The 17,154-nt window shown below is 33.6% G+C and overlaps 1 protein-coding gene and 2 long non-coding RNA genes across 31 annotated transcripts in view; 2 read left to right on the top strand and 1 right to left on the bottom strand.

Moving 5' to 3' along the window:
• Positions 1-237: 237 nt before the first annotated feature.
• The window catches only part of LOC105690597 (calcium/calmodulin-dependent protein kinase type II alpha chain), a 90,417-nt gene continuing 73,500 nt past the window's right edge, over positions 238-17,154 (bottom strand). For 9 of the 29 annotated variants that reach the window (XM_048657385.1, XM_048657391.1, XM_048657386.1 and 6 more), the window contains 8 exons: positions 15,498-15,641; positions 12,765-12,899; positions 11,872-11,958; positions 9,656-9,718; positions 8,298-8,373; positions 8,063-8,157; positions 7,585-7,699; positions 238-7,507 (listed from right to left, as the gene is read on the bottom strand). In XM_048657385.1, coding sequence (XP_048513342.1) covers positions 7,375-7,507; positions 7,585-7,699; positions 8,063-8,157; positions 8,298-8,373; positions 9,656-9,718; positions 11,872-11,958; positions 12,765-12,899; positions 15,498-15,641 — 848 coding nt within the window. In that variant the 3' untranslated portion in view covers positions 238-7,374. The remainder of the gene's footprint in view (positions 7,508-7,584; positions 7,700-8,062; positions 8,158-8,297; positions 8,374-9,655; positions 9,719-11,871; positions 11,959-12,764; positions 12,900-15,497; positions 15,642-17,154) is intronic. The other 20 variants (XM_048657406.1, XM_048657410.1, XM_048657411.1 and 17 more) reach the window with 6 other exon arrangements.
• LOC125501441 lies at positions 10,416-10,870 on the top strand. The gene is made up of 2 exons (XR_007279027.1): positions 10,416-10,708; positions 10,817-10,870. It is a non-coding gene; the product is annotated as an uncharacterized LOC125501441 (long non-coding RNA).
• Positions 12,818-13,249, top strand: LOC125501440. Its single transcript, XR_007279026.1, has 2 exons — positions 12,818-12,959; positions 13,032-13,249. It is a non-coding gene; the product is annotated as an uncharacterized LOC125501440 (long non-coding RNA).

Genomic DNA, 17,154 nt, shown 5'->3' with positions numbered 1-17,154 from the left:
AAATTCGAGACTATACCCATAGGGTTTCACTTGCTTTGATTTAAGGTAAGTCTATTCAATCCACAATCAACATGTGCATTTCTTCGTAGCTCTAGAATTAAAAATGTAACTCATTCATCACCCCAAAATATTGATTCCAAGAATCTACAATTAAGTCTGCAATTTTGATGGAATACGAAGAGGAAAGATGGATTTTGCTGGATAAAAAAAAAAGAAATGAGTAAAAACTGCGTAAAATAATTTGTCAACAAAAAATCTAATTTGATAACACAATTTATATTATGTAATATTATAGCATGAAATAAACATAAAATATACAAAATATAAAATCTTAATCAGAAACAATAAGTTCACACTAACAATAAGATTTTGGGTCCTTCTGATCATTGATGGTAATTATTGAGCATTTTTTATATTACACCAAAGTCGATATAAATTTCATTTAAACTTTATGCGATATTTGATCATGGCACATTTTTTTTTGGCAATATTTTAGAAGGCAACGACAATCCATCCAACAGATCTATTGTTCAATTCCATAATAAATAAAAGATGTCGTAATGAGTTGAAATTATTAAAGTCAGAAAGATCCAATTTTGATATAAAGCAATAATAGCTAATAGTGAAACTCCGCTATTTTACAGAGATTTATTTTTATTTTCGGAACATTAGGACAAAAATTGTAATCAATCGTTATTGTTATAATTATATTTTTTTAATAATAATAATAATATTATTATAAATACCGATAAGAGTTTAATAATTTAGTTGGCAATATCATCTCACAGCGTAAACATACAGCTATTCTCAATCAGGTTTTCCGGTTAAATAATATTTTTCATCTCCGAACCCTTAATCGCACCCATTCGTATCGATTTAGACATCCGAAGTAGCTTAAACTGAAAAGTTATAAGTACTACCATCAAAATCAGAAAAAGAAATCATCATCGGATCACAAGATACCAAATGATACTAAAGTTTCAACTTCGGCGGGCTAAGTCAATACGATAAAAGTCGAAATCAGACTCAATATCGATGAGGAACATAATAATACAATAATAATGATAATAACAATAACAATAACAACAATAATAATAATAATAATAATAATAATAATAATAATAATTTTGAGAATCGCCATCGTTGCTGTTACATTGCCGTAATAATTGCACACAATAATTGCTAACTTCTTGAATAATAATCGTGTCTTAAAACTATCGGTATATGAAGTACACTCAGATCTCATCTGGTTTTTTTTTAAATGATTTTTTTTAATTTCCCAATATTTTCACCTTCGATGCATTATACAGTGTATTAAACTAATCTATTACTAGATCCCTGCCATTTCAGAATACACAATTATACGACGATCTGTACCTCAAATTACCGATTCCCGATACGACACACACAGCAAGACATGTAAGAATGTACAATGAATAATATTGGGTCTTAAGAAAACAAAGTTTAACAATCAGCATATTTCATCATTTTTCTTCCACTATGATGCATGTATTATACATAATAGCCTATAGGCTGAAGAAAATCAGTGTTATACATTTCATCTATATTCTGTGTACATTTTTAACAGTTACAGTGGAATCACTGCCGTGGCCTTCTTTCGATTATAAAGTTATTACTTTTCCTTTCGTTTTCTCATTTTTCTTTCAGATACAGATTCGAAAGACTCTTGAATAAAGTCAACTGATATTACATATTTCAATAATGAATGGACTGAAGCGATTACCAAAATATAATAGTTGATGATAATAAACTAGAGAAAAAAATTGATCAAAAAAATCATGATTACAAGTAACTACAAGTGAGAGTACAAGGGATTCGATAAATTCTCAGACTTCATGATAAAGGGGAAAAAATTCGAGCTCTTCCAGAGAGCGTTTGATCACAACAATAATTAGTTTCTTATCACCTATGACTGAAGTTATGTACAAATTACAATACAAATTACACCTATCTGTATCCAAAAGAAAAAGAAAATTAAATTATTTCAATAAAATTATCCCCACGGGTTTCGGCTTGATACATTAATATACCTATAGATGCGCGAATTAAAATATCTTTACGATATTATAATAATTATTAGGTGTATATGATATAAATCAGATAGAGAAATTTGACAAACGTCATTATACTATATATTTAAATACGGAGAATTATTTAGTCATGAGGAAGTCATGCTAGGAATCATTAATATTTGCCGTTTATTTAACATGGTACGGCGTTATTTGGTCGCTTCTCGATGACCGTGAACCGAAGATACTTCGCTAAATATATATTTATTTATATAGGTACGTGAAAAGAATCAATCTCACTGTATGTATATACATATATATATATGTTATTTATTTATAGGTATAAATAAATATATATATACATATTTTTTTATAGCTCATAATAGAAAAAACTGTGCATTTGTGGCTTCTTTTATTTTTTCTCATTTTTTTTGGTTTTTCTCTTCTGTTTTTAAATGGTATATAGTATAACATGTCTGTATGGATGTTTTTTATTTTTTTTTTTTATTAAATAAGTACAACAATTGTCTGACTGTAATGAGAAAAAATACTAATCTTCGACATACGATTGACACATTTATTATACCGGTGCAATTTTATGTGTTTATGATAATAATAACAATAACAATAATAACAATAATAATAATAGTAACAATAATAATAATAATTAAAAAAAAATGTGGTGTAATTTTCGAAGACTGTAAGATACTGAGCATACTAAAATGAGGGTTGTATATTACAGGCATTATTTTGTATCGCTGTCTTCACGGGGGAAAACATGGATTTTCTTTTTTTCTAATTATTGAACAAAATTGCACGTTATATTCATATGTTATCCGTTGATTCGGCGTTATTATCCGCAGGTATAATATACATTATACGTAATTTTTTTAAACCGTCAGGGTGGGGTTGGGAGGGAAGAGTTCCACTTCCTATAGATGATTAGTATTAGATCTTGAATATTTATAATATACATATATATAAACATGTATATATTATATATCTATTTGTATATATAATATATTATATTTGTTTTTTTTTGTTTTTCATATTTTTTTAATATTATAATATTGGATAGATAAACGTGAATAGTAATAATTAGGCCAAACAATGAATGATGGGCGAAATGTCAGTTGTGTGGACGACGCGTTTATTGAATAACTATATCGTAGTTTTCTCGGTCTATAACTAGAGATCCATCTCAATATCATGGACTGAACAATAATCGATCCACCATCATTGAATTATAGCACAACTGTGATTATATATATCGAATAATTGAGCAACGCTTGTTGCAGTATATAGTTTGAATTACCACAGAACCGAGCGTCGCTTAATTTATCAATGAGCTTTTGCAGTTGCAGAGAAAAAAAGAAAACATCATTATCGTTCGGAAATTCAAAAGATCTCATTGAGAATCGGTTCATATAAATTTTCGAACCCATACAAACGGCAGAAATAATATCAATGTATTTTCTTTATATCATGTACCATGATTACTGAATTATACTTTTAAAATTTTTTCCAATGGATATACGATTGACACAGATTTTTGTGATGTTGTTTTCTTTTTACTTTTTAGCATTATTATTATTTTTCTGATTCTACGATACTGACGTGTGTTTGTACTTTAGAAGATCATTCTCAACGAGATCCCAGGGAAATAATTAATAAATATATATACATATGTATGAGTAACACGTGTATGTATATAATCACCGTAACAATTAAGACGCTGGTGTAGAATCTTTGATAATTGAGAAACAACTATTATAATATGTATATCAAGTCATTCGGTAATATTTACCCAACATAAACTGTGGTTTGCTTCGATTACTTTAGATTCATCAAGATTTTAATTATTATGTGTAATAAGAAAGACCATTACGCTATATGTGTAGGTACGTACGTAATTCATACAATAATTATACATATCATTTGTTATACCAAACGAAAAGAAAAACAATGCTAATATTAATAATAATAGTAATAAGAAGAACAACAGAATCAAATATTCAATATACCTAGCGTATCAATCATCCGTGTTCGATGGTAGAAGTGATATAATTAATAATATTAATTATCTATAATAATAATAAAAATATAAACAGTAGTTGTATAGTAATTATGATAACGAATTACTAGATAAAACCGACAATACCTATGAATGATAATAGTAGCGATAACCAATAATTAATAATTATTTTATACAACAATCACACATAGAAGCGATGAATTAGAGTAGTAGAAATAACTATACCTCAATTTAATCTTACATCTATATCATAGTATTTGTGATATAATAAATCATACTTTTTTATATTATTTTTCATTTCTTTTTCATCATTTCTTCTTTGTTTTAATTGATTAGTTTATTACTATGCGTAGTATAATATGTGATGGCAAAAGTAGTTTTCTCTCCAATTTTCTGTTTTTTTCTATTCATTCTCCGTTTTCAAATCCGCTATAAAGATGGGATGTTCGGGCTTTAATTTTTTTCCTATACTTTATGTATTTGCATATACATGTACATACGTGTATAGATATACCTTATACATATGTAAAGGGGATGTATGTACGAACGTGTAGAAAGGTTCATTGTAATTAAGTAAATTCGATATAAATTCAATCGCAATTATAATACTCACCTAATATAATGATTTAATTAATCAATTAATGCAACGCACTTTATTAAACTTTTTATGTATATATATATAGTATGATTTATAATTTAGATACTTAAATGTGTAAGTATATATTATTATTGTTGTTGTTGTTGTTGTTGTTGTTATTATTATTGTTGTTGTTGTTATTATTATTACTATTATAAATATTATTGTTATTATTAGTATCATCATCATTATCATTATTATTATTAATATTATTATTTATGCAAAGAGAGATGCGGCAGAGAGCGTGGAGTGTAGATTTTCAAAGTGATTTTCATATGTCGTTACATAAATTTTCATGAAACTTTATTATCGATAGGAAAATTCTTTTCTTTTGTCTATATAATATTTATTCATTTACTATTTCATTTAATTTATTTATTTATTGATTTATCGTTAATTATTTCATCATCATATACCTATATTAACGCCTATTTACGCGGATAAATACTTTTTGACTTCTTTTTTTCTTCTTTTTTCCTTACTTATTCTCCTGTATAAGATTCAAACGTACAAAAATGCCGGTCGAATCAAGACGACAAAGATGCAATAATAACATACGTACGATTATAATTACATCATATATTATCGTATGTAGAATTTTCATTTAAGGTATATTCAATTATACGTTGTAATGTGGATATTATTTTTTTTGTTGCCTTTTTTCTTCCCTCAAAAAGTCCGACTTTTGTTTTTTTGAAATCATACAGGTTACATTATTTGTCTTCGCAACTCGAAATCTATTTTGACATTTTTCATTTGAATTAAATCCTTATTTCTTTCGAACGACTTGTGCATCGGAGTTATCAATTCGTAATATTATTATCATCGCGAGTAATAGCGGAGAACAGTATTATATTATAATTAGCTATGTATATTATAGTAATGAAACTGGCGTAATTTAATGAATAACGAAGAAAGTTTTAAAAGACCGTAGTTTCTTCCATACCTTTCTCTCCTTTTTTTTCTCTCTAAATTTTACTTCGTTTCTTAATCCTAACTCGCGGATTTTCGAATACGTTATTTAAGATCAAGATAGAGTGCTTAGCCATAATTTTTACCTCCATTTATTTACCTAGAATAATATCGGTGGCAGCTGAATTTACTTTTTTTTTTTATTGTAATTCTTTTTTTCTTTTTGTTTTTTTTTTTTTTACGAACCATACCGAACTTCCGTATAAGTTTATATAATGTACTGTAAATATTTTATCACATAATCATTTGTAATCATGTATGTATGTGTTTGAATAGCGTTGTCGTAATCGTAATTCTGACTTTATTCTTTTTTCTTTCTTTTTTTTGGTTTTTTTTTTTTTACTGCAGATTTTTCGAACCCACGATGGAAAGAATTCATAGATATTTCGCTTTACATTCTTCAATTCGTCTAACGCCGGGCCCCCAATCTAGTGGATGTGGCAAAATACCTGTGTTCAAAGGCAGGCGATTCTACAGAAAGTTTGTTATAATTATACGTATGATATTCATTCGATGAATTGGATCAAATCTTTGAGACTCGCTTCGTCGATTTTCTTTTAATCCTTGCTACTTTCGATCAAAAGTTTATAAATAATACAGCAGACCAGATTACAAAATAAATTATGTGACGAATTCAGTAAAAATCTTAGGGCACATCGGTCGATTGTTATGATAGAGCTAACTTTCAGCTCCCCGCAGATCCAAGTTTTACTTTTATCCGATTATATTTTACTTCCTTTGCGCGATTCTCACATGATGGATTAATATACTAATATGTGTTAGAAAAATCGCTTTTCATTCCTTGTTTTTTTTTTGTTTTTTTTTCTCTTTTTGCTTCACACGATCACTCAAAACTGCATCTATAACGATTTCGGATAAATAGAAATTTTAAAAAGAGACAGACACAGTCGATGCTAGAAATTCGTTACTCTACCTAAGCAGACTTCTTTTTTTACATATATTATATAATATCGAAATGACGGAATGAAATACGAATAGAATCAATAGTAATTGAAAATAATTAATAGCAATCCACTCTAGTATTTGAAGATGTTAAGTATAACCAGACTGCATAGCGATTGATCTTTCTTCATTCAAGTTCTCCTTTTCATTAGATATTTTCAAAAACTGTTCGCTTCTTCTTGATTAATGATACACTTTATATCTCACAAGTAAATTTATATAAAAATTGTTGCAGGGCCCGGCGTTGTCTCATGATACTCGGATACACTTTACGGCTCATTGTCAGACAATTATTTTTCATTATCGTTCCGCTGATGTTTTTTCTTTGTTTTCTCTTTACTTTTATTGAATACATCTCTCTTTGTTTCATTCGCACAAGTATTATTAGGAGCTTCAATTACATCCCTAGTGAACCAATCGACGAAACTGACTGGCAGACAGACAGGTGAATAAGTTGATACGATGTGGTGGAGTCGAGGACATCCATGGGCACCAAGTGAAGTACTCCTTACGATGCTACTCTGGTACTCCTCATCGTTTTTTACCCTCCCTCTCTCTGTTTCTCTCTTTGTATTATTTTTTTTATTTGTTTGTATGTTTATTTTTGTTTGTCTGCTTACTCATCTAGATATTCTCTCGGCTCGCCCTTCTCATCGTCTCCTAATCAATCTCAATTTATACTAGTTTTGCTTCGTTTCCTAAGGTGAGCCTGCACCATTGATCGTTACGGCAATGGTTTATTTGTGGCCGCAGGCAAACTGCAAGGACCCTGTTACAGTGCTGCGATGAAAGTGAACATTTTGCCACTTGTTATCTCGCTTGTGCCAAACTCGACTCTCCTCACTTTGATGAGTGTGGGCCACTCCTTGTCTGCAAGTGAAATAATTTTACCCTCAATATTTTCTGATATCGCAGAAATTCGTCCGAAGATTCGGATGTACACTCACTTGTCCATATACTGCGTTAGTCTCACGTATGCGATGCACGCAGCGTCCTCACCGAGGAGGTGTACGTGAGGATTTAATATTGTTGTATTCACTGCTTTGCTGACTTTTCCCAAAACTGAAAAGTGTTTCACTCCTTTATTCATTTATTTTTAACAATATCTCCAAACCGAATCTAAGCCGGATATTGGAGTTTGAAGGAGATCAAGATAATCGATGCACTCGTGCTTGGATGAAAAAAAAAATCAAGATGTCAAAGAGTGAGAATAATGATATCAGGAAATATAAAAAGCTATAAAGTTGTGAAGACGAGCCCAAAATTATATCGTTGAGATTTTTCTTCCCAATTTCATGTCAAAGAGATTTTTAATGAAAAATATCAGGCAAATGGAAAATTATAATGATAACGAATATAAAATTAAGTGCCGGATGAAACAATTTTGTTTTTGCAAATAGAGTGACGCAAACCAAATGTAATTACCATTATCAAAGTAAAATTTGTGAAACTCCATCCCCTCGACTAAATTACCCAGAGCCTCTGGCTCGAACGATGTCAGATGTGGATCACAGATCTTCCTGCGAATCAAAATGGAGAGAAAAAAAAATAACATTACGAAAACAATCGTTGCTCGATCAATCGAAATTTGAATATGTGCGCATAATTTTGGATAGCTATCATTTCATGTATGAGAAGTACAATATAATACAACACTTACGTATAGGCTTCAAAGTCACCGGTGTTTATACTTTCGATCAATTGTTCGGTAATCTTGATGATTTCTTGCCGACGAGCTGGAATTGTTAACAATTTATCGTCAGTCATTGATTGCAGATTAAAATCTACCATGTCAGACTCTTTCTGACACTTGGTACAGCACAACAGCCACATGCATGAACGTTAATTAATTCTTTACGAGGGTATGGTAATATATTTCGAGGCAAAGACTACACCCTATACGACCACGGGGTTAACGTCAAAACCTTCATTGTATTTCGTGCTTCGTATTGTTGTTATGATTATCATTTACTTGCGATTAATATTACAGTAACCCGAGTCTGACTGATTCTCTTAGAAATACAAATCCGACGATATTAGGCTGTTATTAAATGTCTAGTGGACGAAGGTTTTTGCACGATCTTAATATCTGAACTGTGTACGAATTCAACGTATTGTAGTTTAATTTTGAATCAGTATATGCGAGACCTTGAATCGTTTGATTTAATTGTTCCATATTGAAGATTGTTATTGTCACCACTCGAAGAGAATCGAGAGTTTTATAATGTATATTTATGTTGTACGATATGTATAATGTAAAAGCTGCACTGTCTATCGACGACGTGATCCTCTGATTTTTTTTATAACGTAAATATCGAACGGAGGTATGTGCTACCCAGTAGAAACAGATGAATTTAATTACACCGATTTCAGTTCACCAAGATGTGTTATACGTATATCATTACGCTGGGTAAGACTAGGTATACGTTAGTCGAAGGTATTTTTTTGTACCACCACCACAGTCACGTGTCAAGAAAACCTCGAACCTATTGGCTCGGTTCTGAGAATGCATCATTCATTTTATTGGTTGCTGATAAAGTATATGGCACACGTCGTTACAAACTGTACGATTGATAAGACCCCCACTATGCGGTTATTATCTATGTACAGAGTTGCGGTTTTCCACCTCGCGTTTTATTTACATTAAACACGGTACGTTCTTCTTTTCATTTTTTTTTCCCCCCAAGTTATTTTTAACTCTACTTTTCGAAATTGCTCGACGATATTCGTTAACGTTCTCATTATTTGATCAACTCGCGTTTTGCAATAACAATTACCCATACAGACTTGCGAGGCTACAGTGATGATCTTTCTATATCTCATTTGATAAGGCGTCGCAGATGGCCGTCTCGCGTTTATTTTATTTCATCTCGTTTTCCTCTTTTTATACCAATTTCATTAGGTGAAACGCAAGAGCGATAATTACTTAAATTACACACACCTATGTACTTTGTATGGAGTTATAAATGGGCCTACGGCCCACGTCTTTTTATACTAGTAATGGGATTTTACGTTTACCTGAAGACTGTGAATTCGTCGATAGCTGACTGTAGGTCTTGGTAGGACCGCCGATTCTTATATCTACAATGACATACCTTATTTATTAGAGAAAATACGCCCTTCCCACATTTTGTAACAAGTCGAAAATTGAGACGATCCAATTTGAGAGAATGAAAGAAAAAGTAAAAACCGACTCGGTTATTGCTCGAATGAAACAATCATTGCGGTATCCGCAGTCGAGCATCTCAATTTTCAGTATTATGTGCTTTAAAATGTTTATAGACCTTCGACTATTTCCCACTTCTTTGCATCCGACGTTCGTACTTTCGAACGATGCATCTTCGTCGATCGAAAGAAAAGAAAATCCCTTCATTTTATTTCATGATTTGAACAATTTTCGATCTATAAATCGATGTGCAAAATTGCGATACCGTTTCACGTTATACTTTCGCCATGATATTTTCATTTTATCGCGCGGGGACTGATGACGAATGAATATTTGTGCAGATCGTTGATGGAATAAAATATCATCCTAAAAATTCAGCCACAGCGCATAGGTTAGATGCATACCGAGCTTGGTCAGAATTTAATCGAGTTTTAGATACCATGTAGCGCGATAACAATTCTTGGATAATTGCAAACTGCTGGAGAATGCCAGCCGCACGCGCGTTTCTGGTTTCTGGTAGTGACGGAAGTGTGTTCTACCTGTATGTAAAATGGGTACACACATGCAGGTCTACCGCCAAGCGTGACGCAAACACGACGCGACGTCGACGTATATAATACATGTGATACCCAACTTATTTGATATCAAACGGATCCTAGTATATCACTAGGTATTTAACGTACGCGTTTGTCAGTTTGCAGAGTTTAAAGTTACCGTAGATTTCATGCTCGCTGCCTACCAGCTTCGCGGAGATGTCAAAATTCGAACAAGAAAACCGACAATTTTTCTAAGACTGCGGTCTTATTTCCTTAAAAAATTTTTAACAAGTCGTTTCTATCTCATTCTTTACCCAAGGTGAGAATCGTACGGTTTAACGATCATTGGCGGCCTTTTATAGGTTTACAGTAGGTGTACACATCATTATCTACGTGTTTTATCAACTTAGTTTTTGTAAAATTACACGAAGAATATTTATTCCGTTAATTATTTGAAGAGATATTTTTCAATTTCAGCGAATCGTTTCATCCTGCAGATGACATTGCGCACCTCGCATTTAATGAAACAAAGAAAATTCACCCTTTTAATAATCTACCCGTAGGTATATTCTGTTTTGCTTCTAAAGAAAAGAATCAATACGGATAAAAAAGTTGTGCCTGTTGGAGAAAATCGTTACGAAGTTAAAATAAATTTTTCGGTCGGATTTTGCGAAGCCCATAGACAGAAAGCTCCGGCTATGACAAAAAATAAAATAAATAAATAAATTAATAAGTGTAATTGTACGATGTAATTGAAATTGAAAGCCTATAAATATGATGAACGATTTCCCGAGAGATGGATGATTTGTTGGAACGATTATACGATGTGAGTATATGAATTCTCGTTGTATGTATGAAAGGTATTGAATTTTTAAAATAGTTTATTAACGCATAACAACAATCGGGAAAACTGATATATATATATATGTATTTATATATGTTTATAATGCCTAAATATGTGTAATGTGTATAATATTTAACAGTTAATTTAGCTCACTTGTACCTATTACAGCAGAAAAATCGATGTCAAACAATTCACGTTCAAGATTTTCTCTGGTCAAATCGAAAACGTAATTGTCATTATCTAGAGTTATTATTTGATTTTTTTCTACCAAAGCTCACCACCCTCATCTGCCGTCATTGGGTGATGAACATTTTTATACGCATCGAAATTTCGCCGATAATTTGTGTTCCAAAATTCAATGTGAAGAAAACTCATTGTTTTCGAACATGATTTTTTGTTTGGACCCTGACGCATTGTTTTTTTTTTGTTATCGAATGAAAATGAGAAATCGTATCCGATGACCGCGGATCGTGATTAAAATTAATGAATCGATGACGTCATCTCTCGTGTCCTCCTGGAGCTGCCCTCGTATTCAAAGGAGAACATGATACGCGAGTTAGCGAATAAGTTTCATACGACAATTACAATAATCGACAACGCCTAAGCTTCGAGCACGTGTCATCATCTTTGTGTGTTTTTTTGGATGTTTCTTTTTGGTCTCTCGTTTTTGGTGCTTTTTCGGCCTTACCGCCGGCGTATTCTCCACTTTCGCCTAGCTGACAGTAGCCGCCAATTCCTGCAGAAGTTGTCACTTCGTCTCGACGGCCCTCTGAATCTGAACCGCCCGTACCATGCAATTGATGATGCAATAGATGCAAGCGAACACCCAACAGCAAACCAGAGGCGCAAAACAGCAAACAGCACACATATGTTTGTATATAATATTGAAAAGCATGCAAAAAGTTATAGTTTTTGTATAGTGAACATCGAAATTCAAATTCAACTACGGAGATATAGGTAATATACAATCGTTTAATCAAACGTATACTCTCATTCTGTACTGAGATTTCAGAGACTACGATGAATCGAACGATCGGGAACGATTTGTTGTTTTTTTTTTCGTTGGTTTTTCGAACAGAGATATACGTACGTCGTCTTCGGATCATGTGGAGTCAAAGGGGGGAAGGATCATCTTCAGGATCAGGGGGAAAAAATCGTGAGTTTTTACCGCATTTACTCCGTTAGAACTATTCGATGTAACGAGAATTTAAATTCAACCGTCCCTTCAAAAAAATGATAAATTTTCGGCAATTTTTGATTATCGACTCGTTAGTTTGCATGTACATTGGACATTCTACGTGGGGATTTTTAAATTTGAGGTCCGAGAATAGGAAAATTTTCTTTTTTTTTTCTGAATGAAATTGCATTCGGAATCTGTAAAACGCGAAGATATTTCGCCAAGATTAAAGAGAGGGGTTTTTTCATCGACCCGGCCGAGAATGGAACAATCTGCAGACTTACGAAGGGGGTGGATCGGGTGCAATTCGTGATAGGGTGATCGTTGAGGTCGCAATAATTGCAAAATGAAAATAAAATGAAAGGGCGAAGGCTGAAGGTGAAAAATAAAAGGAAGCTACAGACCAGTCTTCGAGTCATGACGTCGAGGTGTGCTCCTGGCGTTGAGATGAATCGTCGACGAAGGGGATCCCCCGGTTTGGCTGTTCTGGCTGTTGTTGCTGCTACTTTGGCTGGAGCCACTGCCACTCCCACTGCCAGCTAGTCATGCAACCAACCAACCAACAAGGGCATGTGTGAACGTCGATCAAAACGCCAAACGTAAACCAAACGTGCTCCGTTCGTTATTTTCTTCGTCATTTGCCTCTTTTTTCTTATTTTTTTTTCTTTTAGCTTTCAAACCTTGAATAATTCAGATCTGCTCTAAAGATTGAAAAAGATGAAGAAGAACGAGAGAAAAATAGAGAGAGAGAAAAAAAAAATTATAGACATCAGGTCAACAAAGATGTAAAAACAAAAAGATTCATTACATAAAACAGCGAAATTTTTTTCAATCATTAACATGACGAAGCGTTTCAATAATTTTACTCAAATACAAAGATTCAAATGCTTATTATGTTATGCTCATTAATGTAGTGTGGCATTAATCAATGCGTTTCAAAAGTTATCAGCTGTTAGTAAAGGCGCTAGTATAATGTAAAGAAAAAAGAAAGAGGAAGAAAAAGAAACAAATCAAAGATTCAAGAGCGATAATATTATGAAAATCAAATCATGCTCTGCAACCCCTAGAATTTTAATACTGCAATCTTACCCATGAAATATGCGTTGATCTGGGCAGTCGCCAACACTACATGTCACACTCATAATTATTCGTATTAAAAAATTCGTCGACACTTCCGTCGGGAATTCAAACGTACGTTTCGCAGTCGATGAGGTCTTATCGTATCGTCTTACCGGCAGAACTGCAGTTGTCCTCGAGAATTCATCGTTTGTTGGACGAATATCTTTCTCTATACTTTTATTCCCTTTTGTTTCTTAGTTCTAGTTTACGACCTGGTGATTTACGGTATATTTATCGCAGGTGCACATCGCGCGAGCTTTTTTTAAAGCTTTCCATACATAAATCTTGCTCGTCCACTACTTTCTACGTGAGCAACGATGCAGAGATACGTCTTAGCGTTTGCCTACGATTTCAACTTGCGATAATGTCTACGGCAATTCGTTTACTTGTTCCTTTTTGTTTCCAAAGACTAAATTCGTCACACAATGCAACTCGTGTATACCTAGCGATGTACCGATGAGATAGATGATCGGAAATGATGGGTTGCACGCGTTCGATTATTATCGGGAAATTCGTACGATTATCATAAATTTAAGACGCATCGTCATAATTTTTCATCCGCAAGATATATAATAACACTTATGATGCATTTTAGTGTTTTTTTTTTTTTTTTTTTTTTTTTTTTACCAACCAGGCAGATTACGGTATCCCATAAATATTAAATCCACAGGATTTCTTTCGAACCCAACGGATTTATTACCCTCGTAAATCTAAAAGCACTAAATAGAATATTAGTAGGTATACAGAAATTCCACTGCAGCTGCTGCGTGCATTTATAGGCGCACAAGGTAGTACAATATACATACATTGGTTAATACAAGGAAAACTCCACAAATGAAAAATGGAAGTAATATAAAAGAAAAAAGAAATATCATCTCAGCGAGCCATTATATATTTGAAAATAATAATTTCGCCTTTCAAGTTCACGTGGGTATGCTGATGGAATATTTTCCTTCCGAATGAATTCTAATCTCCGTCGTTTAAATAAGTGTAGAAAAGCGAGAAAAAAATTCAGGTAATTGTATTCGGAACGTGAAGCAAAATCGCGTTACGTAACACAGTACGTACGTCAGTACGGTACAAATCTGTGGGAATCTGGAAATTTTTCACTCACGTCATAATAGTTAGTTTCCTACAGGACTCCGGACAAAGTTGTTCGAGATTGTGAATGTGAAAAAAAAAGTTTGAAAAAACAAGATTTAAAAGAAAAAAAGTAAAGAAAAGGTTGAAAAAAATCTCACGACGTACCATTGAATTTCTGGGCTTCTCGATAGAGTAATAAAAGCATGGATATGTACGTACACACGTAACATGTAATGAATTTGCGTGAATAGCGTATCGGAATTGAAGGAAGAGAAAGAAATAAATCGTTTAAAAACGGAACAAAACGCGTATAAAAATCACACAAAACGTAACAGTTGGGGGACACGAACATTATAACAAGAACAATTAATCGGGCCTGTACGAAGTAAAATTCATATTCTATATCATCAAATGTAATTTCATCATCCGCAAACTTATGAATGCATGTAGATAGACATGTTTTTTTTTTTTTTCTTTTTGGTTCAAGCATTTTTGGATAAAATCTGAGGCGGGGTCAATACGTAAGTGGTTAACCCGATTTCAATTAAACAGCACAGAACCGAGCATTGCGTAGATGTTTTTGTCCATGAGAAATTATGCCACACGAATTCGTTTGAAGATCTTTTTTATTCTCCCGAGTATGATGGTGAATTCGAGTTTGTTTAACTCACGTGTCCAGAGCGTGAGTTAAATAATTTATTGCTCCGGCTATTTTTTGCCGCAATTTTGTTTTTTTTGCATTTTTATTCAAACGCTCTGCCTTTGTTCCGGTGATGTATAATGGAACGGATTCGTCTACGTACTCGTAGAAAATCGATCCTGCAACACTAGGGTTTCAGCGAAATTCTATCCAACTTCTGTTTTGATAGAAGTGGTGGTGTTTTCTCAAATATAACCAATATTTATGTACGTATGCATATGTATGTATATTTTACCTTGTGCACCTTGTAGCAGAACAGCGGCTATTCCAAATGGATTCCCAACACCGGTTTGGGGTTGTTTCAAGGCAGCCGGAGGACACTTTAGGACAACCGGTACGGCGGCAGGGCTGCTGGGCGGAGTTCCCTGAGAGACAAAGCCTGGAGGCGACATGCCAAAGTTTATATGCAGATGGGTTAAAATGAAGAATAAAGGTTACCAATTTCAGTAAAGTAATCGTCCGCGTATTCTACATAGATATTTTATGTACATTATACATTATGTGCGGCGATTCCGAACAGTCGAGATGAGTTGAAAGTAGGTACACCGTCCCGCTAGAATATCCGGTTGGATCGACGATTTTTTTTTCCAATTAAAAAAAGCAAATTCCGGATCTAGTGAATTTTTTGCACGACAAAATAAATTCCAATAGAATTTTCAAATCGAGTGGAAAATAATTTTCGCAACTTTCATTTATCCGGGTATGACGAGAAAAAAAAATATAAATCTAAATAGTTAAAGAAGTGAGAAAAAAGAAAGAAAAATGGAAATGAAAGTTCGATGTAGGTATCACGCGAATGATGAGATTAAATCATTGAAGCCTTGTGACAGCTTACAAGAAATTGTCTTGTACGAAGATCGAGGGGGGATTGAAACTCTGTGAAGAAATACGTATCTGTGTCAAGTCGCCTTTACAATTCTACGAATAGCTGTGGACCATGACACAGAGTATGACGGTAACTTGTAGACCGGACGTCATGAAGTCGGTTGTTTGTAGGTAAATCGAGTGTACTTTGAATGGAAATGAGGGTGTATGTCAACGGAACGAGCGAGAAATGGGTATAGGAAGGAAGATAGACGAGATGCTGTCAAACTATTTGAGTGGCTGAAATAGACTGCAGCATCGTTCGATTGTGTTCCATCTCCCCCCCCCCCAGCGATATCGGTGTTCGCTCTATATTCTTTTGTTAAAAATCACTCGTCAAATCGTTCGGGCAATCACGTTTCGTTGAGTTGCACGTTTCACTTCCGAAACACGTCGGAAGTTGTCGTATTGTAATGAATATCTGCATCGCAGTTGCTAACGAAGGATTAAAATAATACAGACGACGATGAGGCTGAAACTTACTACCGACCGTCTGTTTCGACGAGCCTGGAACGCTCGTCACCGACGACATGCTGGTGAAACGTAACTTTTGATCTCCTCGAATTTCGATCGTTTTAAACCGGTCAATTTTCCATCACAATTCTACGTCGAATAAAAGTCAATCAACGCGTTACGAATGCCGAGAAACGATGGAATCTCATATTAGCCGAATACTTGCGTCACTTTTCTTCATTTTTTGAACATCATTCGTACTTTTTTTTTTTTTTTTCTCTTCTAACGGACTTTATCGAAAATTCCTCTTTAATAATGTCGAGTATCTAAGAACGGAAACTGAGTCAAACTGTCTCTGCAGCTACACACCGTGATCTATTCGAAGTTGCTAACAGCAGCAAGGTGCAGGTATTTCGGTCCAATCGTCTGACTTTAAACGACCCTCTCCATTAGTCTGTTCGTCGGCAGTTCGTTCACGCATGTCTAACCTATGTAATCATCGTTCATTATAGTATTGGAATAAATGTACGAGCTTTTCACTATTTTCCATTCAATGAAAGCAATCAAATATATAA

This window comes from Athalia rosae, chromosome 6 (assembly GCF_917208135.1).
Source record: "Athalia rosae chromosome 6, iyAthRosa1.1, whole genome shotgun sequence".
In the NCBI taxonomy this organism is placed as follows: Eukaryota; Metazoa; Arthropoda; class Insecta; order Hymenoptera; family Athaliidae; genus Athalia; species Athalia rosae.
The sequence above is the reverse complement of the archived record's forward strand: the minus strand, read 5'-3'. Positions and strand labels throughout refer to the sequence as shown.